Raw genomic sequence first — 26443 nt, 5'->3', positions numbered from 1 at the left:
TTTTTTTTTTTTTTTTTTTTTGATTCACTGTATTTTCGTCGAACTGTGTCGTGTTCGTCTCCAGTCTTGTCCGAAAGGCTCTGTTTCGTCGTCCTGATTCAGCGGCTCTCTCAACAGGTCGTCGAGCTCGGGACGTTTGTCCAGCAGGTTTCGTCGTCCCGATTCAGCGGCTCTCAGTCTTGTTGTGGCTTTTGAGGGGCGTCTGAGCCCGAGCTTCTGCAGATCTTCGTCCCAAGAAGTGGTGCTCGGGAGCATCTCTTAGTTGTCGCTAGCTGGTTCTTTTGTTGTGTCGCTAGCTAGTTTTCTTTTCTTCTGCAGTTCACAGAGGGGTTTTCCTCTGATCCTTGCTCCATGTTTGGTTCCGTAATTTACTCTCTGCACCTCCATCAATTGGGATGGCTTCGAACAGGTCGTATGATGCTGCCCTTGCGGGTGCCCAAGCCTCAGATACACCTAAATCGTGATATTTTCCTCCTTCGTTTGAGTGGGAGGAAGACATCAAGAAATCTGATACGAAGAATGAGAAACTTGTCATTCTTTTTACATATGCTGAAGTTATTCAACTTGTTTACTCTTGTTGCCTAAATTTGGTCGGGAAATTTCTGTATGGTCAGTTCTGTATGGTCATCCAAAATGGAGCTGATTCATAAGGAATTTGAGCTTATGCACCTTGTTGAGGAGCGAAAAATTGGACTGTTAGATGGAAGACACATTCTCATACAAATTAATAATGAAGAGGATTACAAGCGTTTATTTGCTAAAAGGATAATCTGGATTGATAACAGAGCAATGAAGATTCTGAAATGGTCTGTGGATTTTGATCCCCAGACAGAACCTTCCATCATTCTCCACCAATCACTCTGGTTTGGATTTGCCTTTCAGGTCTAAAATTTCACTATTTCACTCAAAAAGTGTTGTACTTTATTGCCTCAGCTTATGATAAGCCACTTAAAATGGGCATTCCTACTTTTAATCTTTCCCGCCCATCTGAAGCCATAGTACTTATTGAAGGAGACATCACTTCATCCGCTTCTGAGAAGATTTGGCACACAACAACATGAATATTGACAAAAGGTTGTGATTGAGTCTTTTCCTTATTGTTGTTCGAACTGTCGTATGTTCGACCACTCCAATTCTCAATGTCCCCAACTACAACCCCAACTTAGACCAAAAAAAAAAAGCGCTCCGCAGAGGCAGAAAATTCAGCTCCAAGTTATTGACAGTATTGATCATCAGAATGATACCCCTAAAGACGTCACTATCCTCGCAGGCAATATGTCAATCAACTCCAGTTCTCAATCTCAACGTCACTATCCTCGCAGGCAATATGTCAATCATTCAGTCTTTACACAATGTTGTAACTCCCCCATCTTTGGAACCTCCTATCATGGGGGCGAGGGAGATTCTTCAGACCCCACCTGCTCTAGAACCTATCACTGATATTACAGGTGGCAATACTTCTACTGCTTCACTACCGCCTCATCCGGTCGAGCAAAATGTTATTGTTACTCTGGTTCATGGGGATCATGATGTGCAACAGCCTACACCTGTCTGACCACCTTTGGAACAATCCATTGATCAAATGAGTCAATCCTCGGATGAAGAATGACAGTTCTACACATCTAGGAGGAAGAAGAATAATGGAGACCTACTTGAACTCGGAAATCAGATGGAAGATACTTTGGTTACATCGGGTAATGGTACGCACCTTACCAATCTGTTAGTCGGCTCCCTTCCGAGAACTAGAGGCAAAGGAAAGTCTAAAGTGGAACGTCCCTAATACTTTTACACTCATTGGTAGCTTTTTGGTTTTTTATCCTTTTGTATCTTTGTTTTATTTGAAGTTGTGTGTGTTGTATTGTGTGAGTTGAGCCTTCTTTTAGGCCCTCTCATACAACCTATCTGTACTTTTATTCTTTAATATATTAGCCCTTGGGCTTTTATATATATATATATATATATTGAAAAAAAAGTATTTTAATTTTGAAAATACAAGACTTACCAATCTCATACAGACAATAATTTAAATGAGCGAGCACAGCACTACAAATCATGCGCCTATCTTAGGGAACAGACACATTACCTGATTATGAGATACGATTAAATAAATTAAAGAATTTATGACTTCCATTTTGGTCTTCAAAATCTTTCATGTTAGCCGACAAATTCCCTTTTCTAATATAAAGGATTAGATACAGTTTATATTACCTGTGGTTCTTAAAGCTCCATATATTGGAAATCCCCTATAGTTAATAACATCCAAAATGCCTGAAGACATGTTGTGTGTGTGTCCAAAAGAAGACACCCAACTCATACGGTACAACGCACACAAAATTCCAAAAATAGAAAAGATACATATAATTAGGGACGCTCTAATTTAATCTTGTCTCTGCCTCTAGTTCTCGAAAGGGAGCCAACTAACAAATTCGTGAGGTATGTACCATTACCCGAAGTAACCAAAGTATCATCCATTAGATTTTTTAGCTCAAGTAAGTCTCCATTCTTCTTCTTTCTCCTAAATGAGTAAACCCCGTCAATCCTCATCCGAAGATTGATCGTTCGAATGAGGTGGTAGAACCGTACTTCAGAGATTACCAATCGTTGTAAGAACAGTAGGTTCCAGTGTATGTGAAGTATGAGTTGTCGCCCTGCTCCAGATGTTTTTTGAAGATGAGGAGCTGCAAGGCTCACCTGAGTACCAGTCTGAACACTATCATTTATAGGTAATGATCCTTCAGTAATGTTATCAATAAGGTTTGAAGATGTAAGTTGCTCTCCATCCGACATCACATTTAATTTATAATCCATTGAGATTATTTAATTATAAACAATTGATTTAAAAAACAAATAGAAGTATTAATGTATTTAAAATTTTCATTCAATTATATAAAATCCTATTTTAATTTTATCATTATCGTTATTAATTAATTAAATAAAATAAATAAGAAATAAAATCAACTATCGTCAAAATCCTTATTAGTATCCCACATCCTTGAAATCTCATGCACGTACACCATACCATCGCACTTCACATCCGCTATTTTGCCTTCTTCAGCTAAAAAATAAAATAACACAAATTAACCTAACACTACTCAACCATCCCCTCACATCCCACTTCAACAACATGCAAACCTCTCTCTCACTCTCACTCTCTCTATAATCCAATATCTTCCACAGTACGAGTCCCAATCCCTTTCACTTACTCCACCACTTGCCCTCTCAGACCATCATACCCAACGCTACGCTCATCACTATATCTAATTGCATTTGCTCTCACCCTATGAGTTTAAGGCATCGCAACTAATGCACGTCTCAGCTCAAACTCATGTGTCCCATGTCATATGCACATCATCGCTAGTCGGAAGCTTCCTAAACCCAGACCACATCATTACACTCGCAAGTCTTCCAACTACCACAACCCTGCTCGCAATCAACATTTCCAAGGAACTCCCCAACTTATGCAACTAAGACCTTCCTACCTCTCTTTTTAGTGTCAAACCTCGCACAATCCTAGACTGGTTCGCTTCTCTAAGTTCCACTTCTCGCAAAATCCCATCTCCTCAGAGATTGCTCATCATTGATGCACAACCATCACCAACACCTCCATTTCCCCAGCATAATCTCTCTCCCTCTCCACACCCCCAATCTTAATGCAAGTCACATTAGTCGAAAATTTAAGCAAAAACATCAAAAATATCAAAAAATTATATAAAGTTCAAAAATTCAAGTGAGATTAATAGTACATAAGAGCAAATATTCAGTCACACTATGTGCTTATTTGCCAAGTCTGGAAATTTTAAATTAACATAAACTCGCAAAATTAATATCATATCAAATTTAACTACATGATCACTCTCAAAGATCCTACGCCAGTAAGGATGTCGCAAGTCTAATATAATCATGTGCCTTTACCACAAAATGGCACCATAAGACACAGATACACCTAAAAACCCTCTGACTAGGTGGTTCACCATAAAATAGCATCTTTAAAATAAGATAAGTGGTTCACCATAAAATAGCATCTTTAAAATAAGATAAGTGGTTCACCATAAAATAGCATCTTTAAAATAAGATAAGTGGTTCACCATAAAATAGCATCTTTAAAATAAGATAAAGAATGAAATTTGAACATAATCCAACTCATTTAGTAATATTTACAAACAATATAAAAACTCTTAAATCATTATGCACAATGCCAACGATTCATTATAAATTCACATTTAATGACTTCACACACTTGTTAAAAATGATCTTAGACATTATTTTCAATAAAAAACAAAAAATCATGCTAGAAAAGTGTTTTAAATATCAATCTACTTAAAAATAACTATGTTTAAACTAAAAATCACAAAAAAAAATATAATAGGCAAAGCAAATATTATTACTATGAACAAACATATGCTAAAATCTGAGACGGCTGGGAGAATTTCTGTGTAGCCAAATCTAACTTCGTGGCCATGAAAGCGGAAACCCACGTTAGCACCGCTTCCTCTGACAATAATGAGGTTGCAAACTTTTCCTCTCACCGGGGGCGAAAGATAGTGCAGCACAACCACAAGTGATCCTTCTAGAGTTTCCTTGCATAACTCTTCTAACAACTAGCATTTTTCCTTTATCTCCCTAGGTATGGAATTTCTCACCCCGATCCTTAACCGCTTCTTCATCACCCATTTCCTCAACGGCACCCTACTCGGTGAATTACACCACTCGGCTCATCAACTAGCTAGAGGAAATGTGGCCATATATGTGGCATTAGAAGTATTTCCAGTTTGGAACTGTACTAAGCGTGCTACTCCTCTCAAACTTCTTTCCACCATGATAAGCCTTGTCAGTTTCTTGTCTAGTCATTCTCACTCATCGAGCCGTGCTTCTGTCGGGGCCTCCCACTATGGGGGAATGCCTGAATTGAGGCGGGTACCTCTGTCGCCTCTCCGCATTTAGTGCTAAACTTTACAGATCTCTCAGTTTTCAATAGTTTGATTTTGTATCATGTTACTGATGACGGGCTTCAAGCCTTCCAAATACTTGTCTATGGAATGCTCCTCTACCACTTTCAGTTCACATTTCATGTATTCCTCCACTGATTGCTCTTTCTGCTACAGGTAATGGAGTTTTATGAAAATATCCTAACAATAAGGTGGGGGTAGGTATTATCGTTGCATTTCCTTCATCTTTTCCCAAAAGTAATTTTATCCCGCCCTTCCCTCTGCTTTCCCTCTTCACGTTTTCCCAGCACAAAGAGGTATTTCTCGTCAACTAGATGGAGGCGAGTTTCACACTTCTGTCATCGGACACATCCTTGTATTCAAAGATCCGCTCAACAATCTGCATCAACTTAATCATTTGTATTCATCCTTCTGTCAATGGCTGATAGGTCTACCAAACTCCCAGATATATGTGCCCTCCAATAGGCACTTCCTCTCTCAAACTCCTCTGATGTTGAATTCTGAAACGCTCGGGTCAATTCTCCTCTTTAGTGAATTTGTCCCTACATAAGGGGTTCAACTATTCTTCCAACTTTCCTCCAAGAAGTGATTTTGTCCCGCCCTTTCGTTTGTCTTTTCCTTTTCAGATTATTCCACCACAAATAGGTATTCCTCATCAGCTTGATAATGGCGAGTTTTACCCTTTTGTCACTGGGCACATACTTGTATTCAAAGATCCACTCAACAAGCAGCATCCACTTGAGAAAATCATCTGGACGTATCCTCCCGTCGAAGCCTGCTAGATCCACCTTAACTCTCAGATCTTTGTGCCCTCCAGTAGGCAATTCCTCTCTCGGCCTCTTCTAATGCTAAATTCTAAAATGCCCGAGTTGATTATCCTTTTCATTGAAGTCATCCCTACAAAAGGGGTTCAGTTAGGGTCTGTTTGGGACAACTGTTGATTATTTATAATCTGTTGATAAACAGATTATTCTGATAATCTGATAATCTCCAGATTATCAGAATAAGTTGGCTTGCTGTTTGTGGGAGCTTATTCAGAATAGCTTATTTACAACTGTTGCTGGATAAATGACCACTGCCCCTGTTTGAGCTGAGTGAAATTAATATATTTTTAAGAACATATTGACCACTTTTGTTGTTTGTGGGAGCTTATTCAGAATAGCTTATTTATAACTGTTACTGGATAAATGACCACTATGCCCCTGTTTGAGCTGAGTGAAATTAATATATTTTTAAGAACATATTGACCACTAAATCATAATAATTGACTAACAAACTGTATCTTAAATCTTTATGTTGGAGAGTAATCATAAATTCATATGATAATACTTTAAAAAAAACTTAAAACCTGAATGTCAAATCAAAGAAAATAAACTATATAACAAAATATAAAAAAATCCCTCATACTTCAAAACCCTAGCCAAAACGAAGAAATCAAATCGAAATAAAACAAAACCCAAATAAAAAATTCAGCAAAAAGAAATTACCTTAACTCAAAATACCCTCCACTGTCCAATTTCTGTAAATGCGCCGCCACCGGTGCTGCATCAAGCCATGAGAACCCAAAAGCACATTTCATCTACTGAAAAGAAGGGAGCTTTACTCCACCAACGAGAAGAAAAAGGTGAAAGGGGAGAGGAGAGTGGGTCGCAATGCTATAATAACTCCATGGCAACTGAAAGAAGGAAGAAATTTCAAATTTTTATGGATGAGTTCTTTGCGAGGGAGGAGAACGGCGAATCGAAGAGATCGGCAAATCGAGGATATCGGCGAATCGTTGTTCTTCGCGAGGGAGGAGATCAGGAGGAGAGGGCGAGGGAGATCGCGAGAGATCAGTCGAGGGCTCCGAAGGAATTTTCTCCTAATGCCAGTCGTGAACGCCGAACGCATACCCTGCCCCGCGTCCTACTCTGTAGCATACAAAAATATCACGCGTTGAGGCGGTTTGAAAACGCCCGCCGAATGCATTTTCCAAACAGCACGGCGGGCCACACCCAAATAAGCTGCCCCAAACGAGCCCTTATTCTTCTAGCTATCCTCCACATATCTCACTATTATCAAAGGTGACCTCACCCATGATCCATTGCTCAACGGCCTCGAGCAATTGTAATACTTAGTCGAGTATTTGCTCTGTCGCCCATGATAAGTCCTGGTCAGTTTCGGGCAATTGCCTTCTCGACGGCATGGTTAGGGTTTAGGGGTTTGTAGGGTGGGGGAAATTTTTTTAGCGTGAGGGAGGTGGAAAAGATTTTGAGCGTGAGGCAGGGGGTGGGGGTTTTGGGGAGGTGAATGCTAGAAACCTTAGAATATGACCAGTACTAGGCTAGCTCTAATACTAAATGAAGTTAAACCCAAACCACAAAAGGGAAAGCAAAATATTATTGTTAAGCAAAAGATGATCAATCGGAGATACTTGGAAGTAGGACATAACAAAAACTAAATACGAGCTCAACTAAGGCTGAGGTCAAAGGCAGTGGTGCTCCAGTTTAAGAAGAAATAGTAATTAAAGCGGGTTGAGTGGTGGACGTAAGCGAGCCCTTCTGGGCGGTGGAGACAGTAGAAAGGTTGCAAGAGGCAAGTTGGAGGTGGCTGGAAGAGGACAGCACCTGGTTGAAGGTGGTTGGAAAGGGACGGCGGCAAGTAGGTAGGTGGTTGGAAAGGCCCGCAACAAGCTGGATGTGGTTGGAAGAGGGTGGCAACAGGTTGGAGGTGGCTGGAAGACAATGACAGCAAGTAGGTAAATGGTTGGAGGCAACTAGGGGGGGGGGGGGGGATGAGAGTGGCGGTCGATTGCAAGAAAACAACAAAGGGGCTATTTTTCCGGGTGGCGGCAGCAACCACGATGACGACGGCAGCAGGGAGGGGCAAAGGGAAGTAGGGAATGATTGATAAACACCAGCTCAAGATATTGTCAGAGCACATTCTCGCCTTTGGATACAACCCTAGGTGGGAATAAAAAGGCATCGGCGGTAGTCCTGACGAAAAATAAAAATCTCATACATATGAAACACAATATAAGCCCTAGATAACAAGGATTGGACCACCCTATGAAAAAAGAGGCACCAATCCATGGTGGAAGGGTTGATCGTCCCTCCCGGGTCTACATTGGTTCTGTCAGAATGAAGGAAGCTCGGGATTGTCCCACGGCTCCCTATCCACCCGCGCCTAAGTCAATGACTTCACACACTTGTTAACAATGATCTTAGAAATATTTTTTCAAAAAAGAAATAAAAAAAACATGCTATAAAAGTATTTTAAATATCAATCAACTTATAAATAACAATGCTCAAATAGAATATCCCAAAGAAAATATAGGACTGCATTCAAATCAAGTTTAATAAAAAAAGTCTGATTTAGCACAAATCCAAAGACCACAGGTATGAACAATGAACTAAATTGACAAACACACGTGATTCATTACATTCTAAGGCGAGTCGGTTGGGTTTCATAACCTTTACAAATTAAACAATCGAATCTAAAGTGTAGATAACCAAGGACAATAAAAATATTGCTTATTCAGCCAAAACACTTACATACAAAAATAAAAATGAAACAGAACATTTTTTTTTTATTTCAGTAACAGAGGAAAGAAAAAATTAAGAATAAAAATCAGTCAGTATCCGGTAAAAAAGAAATCAAAGATCTATTCCCAATCCAATTATGGTTGACCTGCCAAACTTTACAAAACCTATTAGCCTACTCATTATTCTTTAAGCTACATGCGGTCTTAACACATCTGCACATCTTTTGTCACAACTTCAAGTTAAGAAATTGCTTCATTTACCTTGTCCTAACTTCAATACAGCAGCAGTTATGAAAATACTCAACACTTTTTTAAAGACCCCATCATCAAATATATCACTTGGCGAGCCTCCATTCCATGCAAGGATAATCATGACCTGCAAAGAAAGTAGGAAAGCTTAATAAAATTATAAAGTGCAACTTTTATATTTCAGTATAAAAAATGTAGCAAATCACCTGCAATGCCAGGATGAAAAAAGCCCATAATCTATCAAAACTTCTAAATATGTGCCAAAATGAGCGTATCTCAACAAAATTACTTTTCCCAATCCATCTATCCCTACCAGGGGTTGTGTTCTCCTAAGCAAAGAAAATTTAAAATATATTAATAAATTTGTGCTATTCTTAGTAAACTAAAATATGAGTAAGAAATGATAAAGTTCACTCATAGTTCTAATTCACAATCACATCTATAATATGCGCACAAACCGCAAATACTGAATCAAATTAGATAGGAAGCAGCTTACTCCATCTTTTTCAACTTGATATTTATGAGGTTGACAAAAAAAATCTGCATCCGCCCTCATAGGCCAACCAAGACGAAAACAGTCTACCGACCTGCACATCATTAAGATAATAGCAAACTGGCTTGCAGGGAAAAAGTCAATAAGAGAATATAAATTAAAAACTCCTTGTTATTAGTACCAAAAGTATTCATTTAAATCATCGTAATTCCTCCATTGAGAATGTTTTGATTTTTCTCTTTTGCTTCTTTCAGCTTCCTGCACTAATCAAGGGAATTAAATAACTGCAGAAGTAAACAAAATTAACTAAAAGAAGAGAAGGATGCAGGGGGGAGAACAATATTTCAGCACCTTTGCTATTGTTTCATGAATAGGAGTTACAACTTTTATGAGGAAGGCTTCCTCATCACCTCCATAAGCTGGCTTTACGTTTTCTCCTGTCATGGGACTCACATTGCCAGCAAGCATGCTATAAAGTTCAAAAGCCATCTAGCAAAAGGACAAAAAACACTTTTGAGAAATATAAGATTCTAAAGCAGATAATCAAGGATGCAAATCGATGCCAGCATAAGCATAAGACCAATATCATACAGTGTCCACTAATGCTTAATACATGAACCAATGCAATTGGAACAAATAATCATATGAATTTCCCGGGAGAGAATGGTTAGTATATGAAGTTAAGATAAAGCACAGCCAATAAGAAAAAGGTGTTTTATTTTATTTATTTTTTTTCCTATTGTCATTTTGCAAGGGGCAAAAGAAACACAGCATCTGGAAATAGGATAAATCAAAGTTATGCAGGAAACCCACATGATGATAGATATAACACAGGCATTCAGGCATAAAACGCAGATTTGCGGCTTCACCCCAAATTAGAAGATAAAGACCCATGTAAAGTAGCTTTCTCTGTTGTACTTCCTGCTGGCAGCCTGGAATTTTAATATAATGATGTATTAAATATCAGTGTGATAAAAATCAACTCTTTAAGAGGAGAACCACAACGAAACACCAATACTACAAGTACTTCAAATGTAAAATGGTCGCAAAAAAAAAGGCTTCTTAATTCTCACCAAAGACTACTCTTTCGATCTAAGTATTTGCACCACCTCTTGTAATTCCTAAATAGTTTCTTCATGACCAAAGTTAAGGCACGATCATCCAACTGAAAGATAGAATAGCAATATTAAAATGAAAATTCATCAAAGCGGAAAATAGCACAGCACACAAACAGTTATTTAAGCACAGTAAAAAAGGAACTAAGACCTTGGCTTGTTGTTCAGGCTTGGGAATTTGACGGATGTGGACATTTGCTAGCAACAGAATTAAGTGCTCTCTTTGATTAGCGACATTATCCTTCTGCATACTCAAAGAATTCATAAAATGAAATGTATTTGCATGGCATAACCCAAAAGAAGTTCAAATATGAAATAACAAGCCAAAAAAGAAAATTACTAACCCAAAAAAAAAAAAAACAAACAGAGAATTCACCTGAAAACCAAACATTGCTTGAAGCCAGTCAAGAAGGTCTTCATCTAGTTTCTTCTCATGCTCTTTGGGCCATGGTAAACCCCTAGTATTCCGAAGAGCAATAACTGCAGCTTGAATCTGCAGGATCATAATGTAATCAGATCCTATAAAGGCTTCGTTAAACTGAAAGCATTGCCTAAAACTTGAGTTATGAGAAAAACCTCTGGATACCGCATTATAGCCTGATTTGCGCTATCAGGATCAAGTGGAAGAACATTGTAAGGTGCATATATCTTTTTCTTTTCTTCAACTTTGTTATGAGTTTCCAATATCTAAACAAAAGACAACATATAATCAATTAATAAATGGTAAACATCAAACAGAGAGAAGATGTTGGAAGCTTGCTTTTATAGCATTTTTGTCAAAATTAAAAGTGGAGAAATTCTAACATGCTGGCAATAAATAAATAAATACCAGCTTAAATTATGGAAAATCAAGTAGAAATACAGCTTGCCTCATTATCAACTTCAAGAGATTGAGTCAGATTAACAGCCTTTAAGACCTCAAACAAAACGGCAGCTGTTTGGTAAGCTTTGGTAAGTCGAGCACTAAAAGGAGCAAATGATTAGCATAAAGGAATTAAAAAAATGAAGTAAAAATAATTCACAATAACATTAGAAGACTTACAAATCACAAAATATATCTAACTCACCGATCAGCTTTGTCGGCAACATTTTGGAGAGCCTCGATATATTTTCTGTAGTAATGCTGATAGAAATTTCGCATTTCTTGTGCATCACTGCCTTTGCGCCGATCTCTAAGAGTGGGCTCATTGTCCTAAAGACGTTGAATCACCATAAAAGGATAGAAGATTTAAGCAGACAGCTAGCTGTTTCAGAAGAAGCAAAAACAATTGTTCCCTAGACAATAATCCAGTGATACCGAGTTGAAAGAGAGGAAGGTAATGAGTACAAAAGGACAAAATGAGAGGGGAAAACGAGAGAAAGGCAGCTTCTCAAAATATCATATTTCATTAAAAAAATAACCATCCATCAGACTAGCCCTAGGAGACTCATGGCGAAAAGATATGTTGAACATCCTTATCCAAAAGGTTGGAAAAAAAGCGCTGCAACTTGTCATGAGCCATCCAAGGGTCATTCAATGGCTGGTTCACTCTATGAAACAAAATAATTTTGCCCCTTAAAGAACCTTATTTCATCTCATCCAGCAAAAGCTGCTCAACATCTCGGACTAAGATTGGGACGGGTAACAGAATTGGAACTTGGAATGTAGAATTCAAATTGCAGCGATACTTGTTGGACACTTTAAATGCTCAAAGTATCTCTATATATTACATATTTGGCATTGAAAGTCATATTCCAATTTATACTAGCAGGAAAATCGATAATATATCCATTTCATTCATGTTTTTTTGGAATTATGTATGATCTTGAGGCTTGAGCATGGAGCTTATAAAATATACTCAGTGGAAAGCATTAAGTGCATATAAACTAACATGTAATCACCTTCATAACATTCCCGTGATTTCCAATAAGCTTTTCATGATTTATAATTTCTTTGGCAAAACAATTTGTATTTAATATCAAATTTTGATTTACGCATAAGCTCAACAAATGATATAGCAAAATATACATTCACTGGCAATGATATAAGGTCCATCGAGTTTTTTTCTTCTGATTCATCATCCACACTTCAAGTAGTGACTTTCCATTGGTAGTGCTAGAAAATTCAATCGTAGATAACAATAAATCAATTTTTCCTAAACATCATAGCAAGTTTCTCATACTTCAATGAACAACTTTCATCTATCCATCTGCCTGAATTTGAAATGCAAATGAAAATTTTGGTCAGATCCTGAAAACTTCAAGTAGTGACTTCATCATCCACACTTCAAGTAGTGACTTTCCATTGGTAGTGCTAGAAAATTCAATCGTAGATAACAATAAATCAATTTTTCCTAAACATCATAGCAAGTTTCTCATACTTCAATGAACAACTTTCATCTATCCATCTGCCTGAATTTGAAATGCAAATGAAAATTTTGGTCAGATCCTGAAAACTTTCATAAAATTTTTCAAAACTAATAAACCTTACGTCCTTATCATATAAGATGGGAAGTGTAAAGGCCATGTAAGCAGACAATTTATTCAAGTAATTAACAATATTCAAAGCAATATGGGAATATTGATGGCACTAAATTTCCAAGGCTCCATAATGTGCATATAAATTAACTAATAAATTTAAGTATTAATACCCAAAGCTCAACCTATGAGAACGCATAGCAAGTTCCTCAAAACATGTTCAGACATTGCCTGCTTTGCTAATATATTAGTATGTATTTTGATTGGAGTTGATGTTTCATTCCAATCCAAGTGAAAAATAAGGCGATGGCAAGTTGACGGCAAAAAATTTTCTTCATCCAGGTTTACAACTTAGAAAATACGGGAAATAATTCCCACATCCAAGGCACAAGAAATCTTGAAACAAGTAACCAGACAAAGTTTTCTAGCAAACAATAATCTCTGCCGAGTTTCAAGAGTCCCATTCAAAACCTACTGCAAGAGATTATCAGGGCCAAAAACAACTTATTACACAAAATCACTTTTAGGAGAATGAGACTACAGCAAACAATCAGGTTCCCAACTACCCTCTACCCCCTAACTATTGCAGACGCCTTTCCAAAACCTACTGCAACAGATTATCAGGGCAAGGACAACTTATTACACTAAATCACTTTTAGGGAGTGTTTGGCTGCTAGTAGGATTTAAGTAAATAGGATTTAGTAAACCCAGTAAATGCGGATTAATCAAATCTAAAATATTATTATATCCAAAAAAATATTTGGTTCAGTTAAGATTAAATCCATTTGATGTGTTTGGCGTAATCTATTTAAATTTTTTTTTTCCTTAAGCTAAATTCATTAAATCCAACTAATAAATTGATTTAATAAATAGAACGACTAAAAATTGAATCTAACTTAACCAAGATTTATCTAACCCATTTATGATATTTGGTTGGATTTACGTTAAATCCACACTTAAATCCTGTTAAAAGTATCGCACCAAACATCCCCTTAGAAGAATGAGATAACAACAAATAAACAGGTTGCCAACTACCCTCTAATCCCTATTCTATTCCAGGTACCTTTTGGCGCGGGAGCAACCCTAGCCCCCAACACGCGATTTGCAAACAAAGGCGTGACCCGCGAACGATGTTGTGCCCTGTTGTTTTGCCTAGACCGAACTAGTCTAGGTTTTCTCCCTCCCAAGAAGTCAGTAGGTCCTCTTGGGCCACTACCGGGTTATCCACTTACTATATATTTGTACTCCTGATGTTTTAAGTTTAGTTTTTCACGTGTTTTGTTTAAGGTAGTTGCATGCGTCCATTTTTCTCCCTTCAAGTGTGGTATCCAAGAGATTGTGTGGTTCTTCAATTGTATCTCTCTGCCGAAGTGGTGATTATCTTTCCTATCCCCTTCTGCATCTTCTCCGCACCCTCTCGACCATCCTCCATCGCTGCAGCTGCCCCGAACAGCACTTTTTGTCCTTTTTCACAGCAGTGTTCCCATTCCAGCCCATCTTGCTCGTTGCCACCGCCCCGAACAGTCGTCCCTTGTTGTCCTGCAATCCCTCGCTTCACCCCTTTGTTGTCGTCATTCAGAAGACAGCAAACCTGTTGTTTTCCTGTTGTTCCAGCCTTTCTCACCGTGCCCCACCGCTCTGCTTGCCACCCCACTTGCTTCCCTCGCTGTCCTGGCCCTCTTCTTCACTGTCAGCGTGCTTCCAGCCCCTCTTTTGTTGTCCCAACCACCCCCAACCCATTTCAGCCACCTAACTCTGCTCCTCGACCATTTAGCCAACCTCTACCACCCATGGATCGAGCCCAATTTTGAATTGAGTTTTGTTTGTTGTAATTTTCCTTTTAAGTGTGTTTGATTGTAATCATTTATTTGCTTTCAGTAATAATATTTTTTTCTATTGTGATTTGGGTTAATCCTAGTTCTATCCTAGAGTTTTTATCATCCACCCATACCCACCACACCTCCACACAAAAATTCTCCTTTTTGCTCATTTTTTAATCAGGTCAATGAATTTTTTTCTTTCTCATCCTACAACACCCCTACACATCTCCTTTCACCTACCCACACCTGAATCATTCTCATGCCACCGAGGAGAAAATAGTTGAATGAGTTTACCATGAAAGAAAAGCGGCGACAAGTTCTTTGAGTACAACAACGGCTCGATGAAATTGAGAAAAAAAGACCATCCGGACGAGCACCCGTAGCCACAATGGTGAATTGCTAGATCATAGAAATGGAGTGAATCTCTTCCATCATGTGAATTCCGATGATGAAGAGCCTTTAATCGAAGATTTGACTTGAAATATCTGGGCCTTGGAATATGTCTTTGCATGCTAGGACGTCCCTCCAAACAAAATGGTAAAACTAGGTGCCTGCAAGGAAGAGTGCATCTCATTGGTGGGTGAACTGATAGATTCTTTGACAACAAGAAAGGAAGAGAAAAATCACTAATGGTCTAAGATTAAATGAGAGATGCGGTGTCAATATCTACCAGCTCACTATAGACCAGATGTTCAGACGCTAATTTCTAAAGTGGAGAGATCATGTCACCATTTACTTGGGAGGCTTCAAACCCACCAACGGTAATGTGGCCCAACTATAGTCTTACTGGTTTTTGGGTGACGTCCAGACATAGGCACCAAAGGTGGAGAGAGCCAAAACATAACAAGCATCCGCCCTCATTCAGACAGCCACCCGCATTTGGAGACATCAACAGAAGCACATCTCAGGGAGTCAAGAAGAATATTTAGGAGAAGAACAAGCCATTTAAAGTGAGATGCCTGAGAATAATAGCTCGCCCACAATAGTCCTGACCAGAAAATGCTTCAAATGTCATGTATTTCGGCACATCGCTTCCAATTACCTGACAAGACGAGTTGTTTCGTTTACCGAGCATAGCAGAGGTGGTTAGGGACGAAAAAGCAGCTGAAGAAAATGGTGAGTATCATCTTCCACCAAATGAGGGCAAGATGATTGTGGTTCAACAGGCTTTATAAACTAAGACTACGAAGGTTCAGCAGCAGCTTTGTCACAACATGGTATAAACCTCTATTGGTTGTTGCACTGTGAAGAGAAATGTATGCAGCCTCATTATCGATAGATGAACCAGCAAGAATACAGCATCAACGCATCTGGTGGACAAGTTGAGCCTCACAACTCAAAGACACTCTAACCTAACATAGTTGAGGAAGAACAGAATCGTCATTCACAGAATATGTCACGTGGAGTTTTCAATTGGGAATGAACTACAGGATCAGGTGTTGTGCAACGTGATGCCCATGGAAGCTTGTCACTTTTGTTGGGAAGGTTATGGAAGTTTGATTGCAGGACTCGGCTTGACAGGTACAAGAACACATACTCATAGTTCATCGTCCTTACGTCTTCTATGAAGTCCAAGATTAAAGGTACTCTTGCCAACAGAGAAGCATCAGGAGGATCAATCTTCATTATGACGGAGGACCGCAAGATAGAAAAGTCGGTTGCAGACAAAGGGTAACTAGTATAGAAAGAGTTTCAGGGCATCCTGCTCCATAGCTTACCTCCATGACCACCATCATTTGGGGAAATTCAAACTACCCTCACTTCAGATCATGCTAAGCCGACCTTGGTCAGCTTTTAGAGGATTCAGCAGAGTATACTTGGCAGGAAGGCTCGGTTCAATTCTGCAGTGTACCCCCAGAAAATCGGAATAACATGAATCGTTGCTCGCAAATAGGAAAAATTCCTCAGGTGTTTTGAGAGACAGTGCAATCAACAGTGGAATTCTGATGCTCTTATCGATGTAGTCAAAGACCCTTCAAACACGAAAGGTTACATCAACTCTGTCACCTTCAACGTACTTGATATAACTCCACATTACAAGAGAGATCAAAGCTCCCTCAACCCCGAGAGACCGGCATGGGCATGCAAAGAGAGGCGCTCGAGCCCCGTTTGCATTTTACATGCCTCGACCCTCTGGTCCAGGCAAGGTAGAGCCGACTGGTTCCTTTCCAAGGTTTTAGCACCTCCTCTCAAAAACAAGGCCCAATCACAATTATCAAAGGCTTACATATCGGTTTCCTTTGCCTTAGGTTTTCTTTTATTCTTGGTTTTCAGTATATACAGTAGCTGTCGTCACGATTTCTCCCTTCTAAAGTTGTATCCAAAGGCCAAAAGATGCTCCGACTGTAACTCAACCTGGGGTGGTGTTTATCTCTTGTTTCCTTATTTCCAAAAACACCAGTATAGACAGTAGCTGTCGTCACGATTTCTCCCTTCTAAAGCTGTATCCAAAGGCAAAAAGATGCTCCGACTGTAACTCAACCTGGGTTGGTGTTTATCTCTTGTTTCCTTATTTCCAAAAACATTACTCTCGCAGATACTTCCCCTTTCCTCTCTACACTCACACAGAACAGCACCATTGAAGTCTTTTTCCAGTAGACCAACCACCCAACCACCTATTTCTCTAAGCCCCTCCTCGCTCCCAACGGCACCTCACTATCACTGCCCGTAACAACAATTTCGGCTATTCTTCCCGCAATCCAGGTCAATTCCTTACAGTCGCCTGAAACAACAAGCGATTGATTCCTCGTTGTTTTTCCACTGATTTCAGCCAAGCGACCTCCATATTACCCCATCGCAGCCAACAGCAACTTCCCCTTCTTCCTATAGCCATCCACCGCCTCGCCACCCTCATGCAGTCCATTCACCAAATCTGACCATCACCTTAGGACATAGTTTAGTAACATTTGTTTCAGTTTGTCGTTGTATTTCCCTTTCAATTATGCTTAATTATGATCGCAAATCTGCTTTTGATAATAATATTTGCATTTGTATTGTTGTTTGGGTTAACTATCATTATGACCACCGGTCCTTGTGTGGTTCATTTTCACTTAAATTTGAATTATAAAGGGAGTAAATTTATGTCTTAGTACAAGTCATTTTCTTATAACAATATTTGGTACTTTTTCTTTGGTTTAAATTATTTGGAGACTTTGTCTCTCTATTTTCTCATATTTGGAGATTTGTAGCCTATTTTTCTTCCTTATTGAAATCACCGTTTCATCATCCTCCCTGTTGTCTGTTGTCTAACTCAATCAACCATCGAAGTCCATTAGTTCCCATCCAATGCCCGAAAAGTTCACATATCCATTTTTTCTTGTCATTCCACAATCTCTCCTCACTAAATTCAATCCTGAAACACCTTCAAGGAATCCTAGAACGGTGTCACTGGAGTTGGCCAACTCAATTATTTGTATCAATCTTTGTGACTTTGAATTTCCACTGTTTAGCAACCAAAGACTATGAACCAAGCAAGTGCAAACAAAAATTAATGAAAATCCCCTACAATAATTGTTAATAATGAACACCATAAACAATCTATAAAGCCAAAAAAAAAAATCCCAATACAAAGCAAAATCCTTTGGAATGCTTATTTTAAATAAAAGAACCATTATATAGAAGCATCTCAAACAATATAAGCTTCAGCATTAAAAAACAAGCTGGTGCATATCCTTCGTTACTAGAAAAATATATATAACCCACCTTTTCAAGTCTTTGCAACAGAGCAGTCTTGAATTGTCTCACACCACGCCCACTTGATGTTGGATCCAATCGGTGTGCTTTTTCAAAAGCATAGAACCTACCTATCGATCAGTAAGGTAAAAATTCATCAGTAGGTACATAGAAAATCCCCAAGTATTAAATACAATACAAGCAATGTCTACATAACATAAAATCAAAAAGCCAAAAAAACGATGGTATGACTCCATCTGAGTTGCTATTCAATTAAAGATTTGATCCAACAGCTTTTCATTGGATCCCTTTCTAGTCTTGACTAAGTAGAATGATTCGTGCTTTAAAGCTGACCACACAGAAATGTTTTATACACAGTTTTCGGTCACAAACAAGCTCTAGGTATCAGATAACATACAAGAAACTGCTACATAGCATGAATTACAAAACCAAACAAAAGAAATCAATGACCATGGCTGGTCCATAAAAAGATAGCTACCATATTTAACGTTCAAAGGTTGAGGTCTTAGCTAAACAATATTCAAAAGTTCAAAATGGCTTTTTTTTCCTTCCTCCACTAAACAATTAGTGGAATCATACAAGGGTTGCTATATAGCACAGCTCTCAAGATCACCACTTGATCTTGTCTTTATCCCTCCATTTATCATATTCCTAAAGAGCTTTTTTTTCCCCAATAGTGTCAATTGCTGCAAAAAGCAAGTCACATAAATCGCTAGAAAGGATCTAATGTAAAGCCATTTCCTAACTCTATCTTTCAACCCGTTATTATTTTTGTTGTGCAGAATTTCCAGTGGACACTACTGTTACATTCTAGAAAGACCCTGATCAATCAAACTAAATTTACATGATGGACAAATTGTCAATGTCTTATCATAAGCTTATGGTTCTAGCAAGCCTTTCCCTCCTCATCTTCCTTAACTTTGTGGAATCATACAATAAAAAAATATTTGCCTGATTATGAACTGAAATTTAATTTTAAGTTATATTGCATAGGCAATTATCAGTCAAATTCCATGCTCGCCTTCAAAACAAATTAATCAGAATTATAAGATCTTCCAACATCAAAGAATTTAGGCAATACGGCACAACAGTAAAAAATTGGGAACACATTCATAATAATGTTATCCTGTAACTAGCAAATACTAGGGAAGAAATGGACAATATTCATCCAGCATGAATATGTGCATCTCAAATTTCTGTATTATATATGGAGTCCTGAAATTAGTACACAATGGATGCTAAATAGAATTCAAAGGAGATATGCACTTAAGTAATTCTAGCTGTTAAAGGATTAGCATCATGTTCCATGTAAAAGATATTCACTTTATATCGGTTATAATATATTTTCCAAACTCAATATAATAAACACTATACAGTGCCTTCTTCTTGCATCCTAATAATGTCTAAATGCTGTATACCTTCATGCTCATGCCTTTGATAATACATGATGCAATAGAAATTGAAAATTATTTGCATATTAATTTTTATGCAAATTTGTGAAGCATAGATGTGTTATGCTCATTGAACTTGAGACTCTGCCTTGGAGTCCGGGGAAGGAAGAAGAGAGTTAGCCAAAAACAAAACAAAAGATACATTCTTTTCTTTCTGTTGGAGTTTTTAAAAGAAGAAAACTATTCATATAGTTCTTAATCGTCGATTGAAAGAAAAAAAGGAAGATAAATATTATAACTAATTTGATAAGTATGCCCTCATAAGAAAAAAGATGGATTAGAATAATAAGAGAATAAACACTTATCTTTGAGTATTATTAAAAGTTTACTTATATGAATTTATTCCTCTCCATTTCTACTTATTTTGGGAGAAAAACAAAATCCTTCAAACAGATGGTGCCTCTTTCTTTTTCCATTTCCCGTTTTTTTTCTTCTATTCACATTTTAAACTCAAATAGAAAACTATTACTTTATTTCTAACTCTACTTTTATCTCCAAATTCCAATTTCCAATCATAGTATAAAAATCCTTACGCATAGATTACAGTATCCCTCACACATGTGCATGTGCTTCAACATGTATGTAAAGAGATGGACCATTTTCTTCCTTAAAAAGAGACACCGCACTATTTAAATTTTAGTGAAACTAGTTCAAATGCAAAGTCAAAGTTGCTCATTCATTTTAACATCACTAATACTAGCATCAAAAATAATTTTAATATTATGTAATCATAGATTAAAACATCAAAATTTTCTTAGGGAATAGCTCTAATTACATGGTAAGATTTTGTAATTTTAAAGTGTGAATACCTTCAAATGGGCCGTAATTAAATACATAGACTCATGGTGAAACTTAGGATATGTTGCATAATTTTGATTAGTGAAACGAATGAGTAACTTGAATTGCAGAAAGAGATTCTATATTAGAAGTGGACGCGAGTCAGGTCGGCTAGCAAGCCAACTCATTATTGATTTCTAACAAACTTGCAAATTGAGTTTATCAAGCTTCAAGTTCGAGTTCGAGCTAGTATGTTTGATGAAATTGAGTTTGAGTTTACTGAAGCACGAATAAAAAATTCATCGTGCTAAACAATTACTAAGGTGGCCTCCCACTCTATAACCACTTAATGACAATTGCCCACAACCTTAAATTTTTCAATCAATTTCAAAGAAAATTTTGATTTTATATGCCGCATAATTCACATAATTTGAGAAGTATCTCTATCGATTTTTTTTAAGAAAAAATATGCCCAAGTTTGTTTTGAGCCTGATCCACCTTAAAATTACCTATTTTATATATGCATAATTTATACTCATCTTTTAAGATATTATGTTTTAATGAAAGGTATTTTGTGTAATTTTGGTTACAGGTGCAAGAAAAAGAATTTAAAGAGCAAAAAGGTGCAAAAATACATCAAAAATGAGCAAAATTGGTCAAACCAAAGAAAATTGCCAAAATCAGTCGAACTAGCGCCTAGGCGCCAGATGAGGATCGCGACTGGCGCCTAAAATCAGCCGAACTAGCGCCTAGGCACCAAAATCTGGCGCCTAGGCGCCAGATGAGGATCGCGACTGGCGCCTAAGTGCTAGAGTCGGTTTCTAGAAAATCCATTGAATGAGGTCGAATTTTGAAGAGATGTTTGAAGCAACCATTGGTGATTTTCGAAGCCCTATAAATAGGGATTAATTCTAAACGTAAAAGGGGAGTTCTTGAGTGGTTTTAAGAAGGGGAGGCACCCATATAGAATGGGAGGCCACCTTAGTAAGGTTTTGTGAGTCTTTATGATTTCTAGAAATTTTATGAGTCTTGTAAGAGTCTATTGGAGTCTGAGAAGTCCGGGAACTTCAAAAGAGTGTTTGGGGAAATATTTCAAATAAGTATTTGTATTTTTTTAAGTATTGTACTTAGGATTTAAGTTTTATAAATATGTTTTGTTTTGTTATCACCATGTGTTCTGAGTTGTTTTCTTTTTTCTCCTTGCAATATGAAGTAATTAAGTGGTGGTTTTGATTTGTTTAGAACTTCTTTTATTTAGAACTTCTTTTAACTTCTTTTATTCCAAAATTTGTGATGGTACTTTCACCGATCCTTCATTTACTTTACAAATTGGTCACTTCTATTGTTAAAATTTGTTGAAAAACTTAAAGACCCAAGAGGGCTAAGATTTCTAACTAATGAATATCACATTTCACTTTGAAAAGAGTCATGGCAATCGTCCAAGGGGGAGTGCAAATAGATAGGGAAATAAGATTTGATGGGTGTAGAATTTATTGTTTCTAGAGTGACATGTTAGATTCTTTTATCAATTTGGTCTAGAGTTTGGAATTAAGGGTCTATGGTAGGTTCTAAAGAGAGGACACAGTGGGTAATCTAGAAGTGAGATGGAATTAAAGGTCTATGGTAGGTTCTAAAGAGAGGGAACAGTGGGTAATCTAGAAGTGAGATACTAGAACCCACCCAGCACTGCTATACATGCCGACACCATCTTTAGATTAGTCAATGTCCTTTATGCTCAAAAGATGTAAAGAGTAGATAATGTTACTATTTGTCAGAAAACAATAGTTAAATTTCTAAACATTTGAAATCCTACACTGATTATGAATTATTTGCAAGGAGAAAATTTTTGTAACTTTTCTAAAAACTCTTAAGGTTTCTATTATTTGTAACATTTATACTATAGGAGGCACCCATATAGTATGTTACTATTATATATATATCTTAAATTTTCTAAAAACTCTGCATTAATTTTTAACTTGCATTTGTAGGAATTAGTAAACTTTATTTCATTACATAAACTACTTTAAATAATTTTTTGCAGTCTTAAGGTTTTTTATTGGTTAAGATTCCTGAATTTACTTTTTCCTTTAATTTCTCTGTGAGATCGATACTGAGGTTTTAAAAAAAAATTATATATTATTTGAAATGATATGTATGCTTGCGTAGTACCGTTGGTGAGAAAACTATTAATCTGAATTTTATAATATTATATTTATTCTCACTAGCCGCTAAATATAAATTAGATCAAGTTTTAGTCATATTCGGAAACATAAATATCTGCGTAATTACGGGTCGGGTCAAAGCCCTTACAAGTTATTAGTAGACTACGTTTGAAGCCCAAAAAAAAATTGTCTGAAAAAACATTTGATTATGGTAGGAGCAATATAAAAACACAATTCGAGAAATGTTCAAATATAATTCCAACAATCGTAAACCCAAGCTTGACCAAGGTTAGAGTGCGATTTGAACATTATTCAATTAAAATTCGGCCATGAAGCAAGAAACATTTGGACAAGCCTTACTCAAGGTTCAAGCGTAGTTTTACCAATGTTTGATCTAGTTTTGAATGAGAGTTAAATGTGGTTTCGACATAACTTGAATATGATTTGAACACACTATAACACAGATAATTAAGCATTTAAGATTTGCTTATTTTCTTAACAATTGAGACTAAGACTAACATTCATTGATCGAGCAGAGTTCAAGCTCAGCAGGTGAGATCGTGTCAAGCTCGAGCTTAAATTTAAGCTACCAGACTAATTGGGGTAAGTCTGGATTAAATTTAACTTAAGATCAAGCCTAGCATTCATGGATTGAGTCGAGTTCGAGCTCAACTCAAGAGCTCGAGTTAAACTCGAGCTTAGGTTAGAGATAACTACAGACTAATAAAGTTGTCTTGATTTACCCCTAGCTCAATCTCAGTTGTACTCATTTACACCTCTATTTTATATGTTGTTCAAACATAGTCCTTTTCACATGCTTGATGAATGGTTAAACTATTTTCACATCCTTGATGTATGGTGGGATGCTAAGCAAGAAGATTATATCCTCCTTAAGGAATCTGACATTGGGGCTATGGAGGACCGACTTGGAGAGTTTGGTCCAACTTTGTTGGACCAAACAGTTCCCAAGGGGAGGAGTTGTCGACCCTACACCTCTCCCTTTCCTTTCTTTCCCCTCGCTTTTTCCTTCCTAATACTTTCCTATTATAAGTCCTTATCAATTCTAAATTCTGATTTATTTTGCTCATTCTTGCCTAATCTGAAAATCTACTAGTACATTTCTATTACAAGTCCTGACCAATTCTCTGAAATTCTGATTTACTTTACTCATCCTTGCCTAATCTGAAAATCTATTAGTTTATTCACTAATGCCTAATTTGAATTCTTTTTATTTTTATATTTTTTTCTTATTTTAAATATTGCCTAAAATAAGTCCTAATATTGAATTCTTATAGTGTTATACTTGGATTATTTTCGATTTTCGTTGTGTTTGCTTTCAGATTTCATGTGTGGAGTCATTTTCCCTTTTGTAGGGTTGTATCCGAGGATGTAGTAGTGCTCCGGTTGTATCCTGCTCTAAGGTGGTGTTGTATCTTCCATTTTACCCTTATCTAACTTTTCTCCTCCCCTCCCCTTTGCTGCCGATCTCCCCCAACTCCATCCCAACACTCAACCGCCCTTCTCGAACAATCCAACATTGTTGTACACCTTCCCAGAATTCCTCCCAGCACCCAATTGACCCATACTTGCAGTCCTACCTTGTTGTACAGCACCTTCCCGCCACCCCAAACCGCCTGCATCTTTGCTAACATAGCTTCTGATCCACCAGTCTTTGATGCCTCCGCCTCGGGACAACAAACCTTTGTTGTTCCTACCATTTATGCCCCAATTTCTCGTTGTTGATGCACAGGACAGCCAGCCCTGTAATTGTTCCTGTAGTTTCTCACCTAGCCTTTGCTACCACCACCCCCGCTAGCCATCCCGATCCCCCTAACCGACCTCCAACACCCTAGGAATACACTTGAGAGATGTTTGCTTGTGTCGTCTTATGTTTTGGTATTGTTATTTTCTGCTTGTGCCGTGTTATAACTCTTATCAATATATTAATAAAAGTTTGCTTTGTGTGTTTTCGTTGTTTTCCCTACTAGTTCCGGTATCAAAATTATTCTTGTAAAGAGCTAGATTTTGCAAGTAGTGCCCAAATATGAAAATTTTCAAGCAAAGACGAAGGACAAAAAATCTAAAGACAATATGAAGATGTCACATAAACGATGGCTTTCAAATAATATATGTGTCTTTCTCTAACTTTCTCAACAATACTAGTAAAACAAAGTTGAAAGTTCATTTATCCTAGCTAGCCTTAGGAAAGGAAAACACCCTAAAAGCACATGAAATTTAAAGTACAAACAAGTAAAAACAGAGAATTTAAAAAGCTAACAAATATGAAATGCACAATGCGATTATTCACTATGTCAGTCGGCACACAATTGGAAAAACAAATCAGCACAAAGAATCCGTCACTTCAAAAAATATATAAAAAAGAAACCGCCATATAAAGAATATAACTTACATAAATAGGCAACCCTGGGATAGCTGGCCTCGACCTCATTGGCCACACGGAGAATGGGTGCGATCTCGACAAGTGAAGATGGCACGACCTCGCTGTCAAAGATGGACTCTCCAAGGTTTCCCGCCGTTTGAGTCCGGAGCAGCCGACGAGGAGGTGGCTGCTGCTCCGGCCCACTCCGTGAAGAAGACATACTTCTTTCTCAACAAACACCAACCTAATTCATCCAAAACACACACAAACCGCACACTCAGAAAAACAAGGAAAGCAGTGATCGAAGTTTGTTTTCATCCCAGAACAGCACAGAAAAAAGCGTAGATTACCGAATCACGGGAGAATCTTCTCAGATTCCAGCACCCCGCATGACATGGGATGGGAATACAAGAGATCGAGATCGATGATTACGGAGGAGGAGGCGGAGGAAACCCTAGATAGGTAAGAGAAAAGGGTGAGCAGAGAATTTAAGCAGAAGCTGCTGCTTTTGAAGCAAAGCTTCAGTGAGTGGGAGAAAGGGATGCGTGGCGAGTCGAATATAGAAAATTGGGACTAAAAGATAATTCTGAAGGGTAAAGTCGGTGTTACCATATATCTATTTTATTACAATGTTGCCACTGAAATTTTGAAATATATCCACTTTAATTCCGTAACGGTCTGGTTTGGAGGACCGCGTTTCGGAAATATCGGAGTTAACCGTATCGTAACGGAAGCACGCAAAAGTGCGGTGGTGGTGATTTGATTCGAAGCATTTAGGCATTTTCTCATGTATCAATGGGTCTCATTTAAAATTCAATGATTCAAGAAAATAATTAATTAATTAATTCAAGAAAATAATTAATTAATAATATTCATGACTAAATTCTTTCAAAATTTAAAAAAAAATCAGCAATTCGAGCTTAAAATAATATTTGAATCACAATATTAAAAATAAATAAATAATTAAGTGGAAATTCAATCAATTTTTTTTCTTATTATTTTCGTATATAAGAATTGGGCTAAATGAATTAGGAGGGAGGAGGTGTAAAATTACTGCATTATCTAATCTAGCAAGGAAATATCAAATTGCAAATTGCACAATTACTCACAACTGGCTACATGCGGGGGTTGACCCATAAATTTGTTCACAAACAGTAATGAAGCTGCTGCAAAAGAATTTGTTCAAAAATTTACGATGGCTATTAGCAAAAAAAATTTACAAATGTCAAACTGTAGTTTTTTTCGCAGCCAACGCACTTAGTTGCGTACGATTGTAAAATGTAGCTTTCAACCACTGTTTTTAAAAAAACAAGCAAACTAAAGTTTTGGGAAACAAAAAAAATTGTGATGAGGCATCGCACTGTCACTGTACCATCA

The 26443-nt window shown here is 37.5% G+C and overlaps 1 protein-coding gene across 1 annotated transcript in view; it reads right to left on the bottom strand.

Annotated features, from left to right (window-relative positions):
• The window catches only part of LOC110027106 (callose synthase 3), a 98420-nt gene extending 72822 nt beyond the window's left edge, over positions 1–25598 (bottom strand). The window contains exons 1-15 of the mRNA XM_020728396.1: positions 25417–25598; positions 25097–25310; positions 18306–18406; positions 11394–11518; positions 11196–11289; positions 10903–11013; positions 10703–10819; positions 10478–10570; positions 10284–10376; positions 10025–10150; positions 9563–9700; positions 9393–9469; positions 9215–9305; positions 8925–9047; positions 8731–8845 (exon numbers count right to left, since the gene is read on the bottom strand). Of these exons, the coding sequence (XP_020584055.1) occupies positions 8731–8845; positions 8925–9047; positions 9215–9305; positions 9393–9469; positions 9563–9700; positions 10025–10150; positions 10284–10376; positions 10478–10570; positions 10703–10819; positions 10903–11013; positions 11196–11289; positions 11394–11518; positions 18306–18406; positions 25097–25286 (1594 nt within the window). The 5' untranslated portion in view covers positions 25287–25310; positions 25417–25598. The remainder of the gene's footprint in view (positions 1–8730; positions 8846–8924; positions 9048–9214; positions 9306–9392; positions 9470–9562; positions 9701–10024; positions 10151–10283; positions 10377–10477; positions 10571–10702; positions 10820–10902; positions 11014–11195; positions 11290–11393; positions 11519–18305; positions 18407–25096; positions 25311–25416) is intronic.
• Between the last annotated feature and the right edge of the window lie 845 nt (positions 25599–26443).

This window comes from Phalaenopsis equestris, unplaced genomic scaffold (assembly GCF_001263595.1).
Source record: "Phalaenopsis equestris unplaced genomic scaffold, ASM126359v1 Scaffold000414, whole genome shotgun sequence".
NCBI lineage: Eukaryota > Viridiplantae > Streptophyta > Magnoliopsida > Asparagales > Orchidaceae > Phalaenopsis > Phalaenopsis equestris.
Note: the sequence above shows the minus strand (reverse complement) of the source record. Positions and strands in the feature narration are given on the sequence as shown.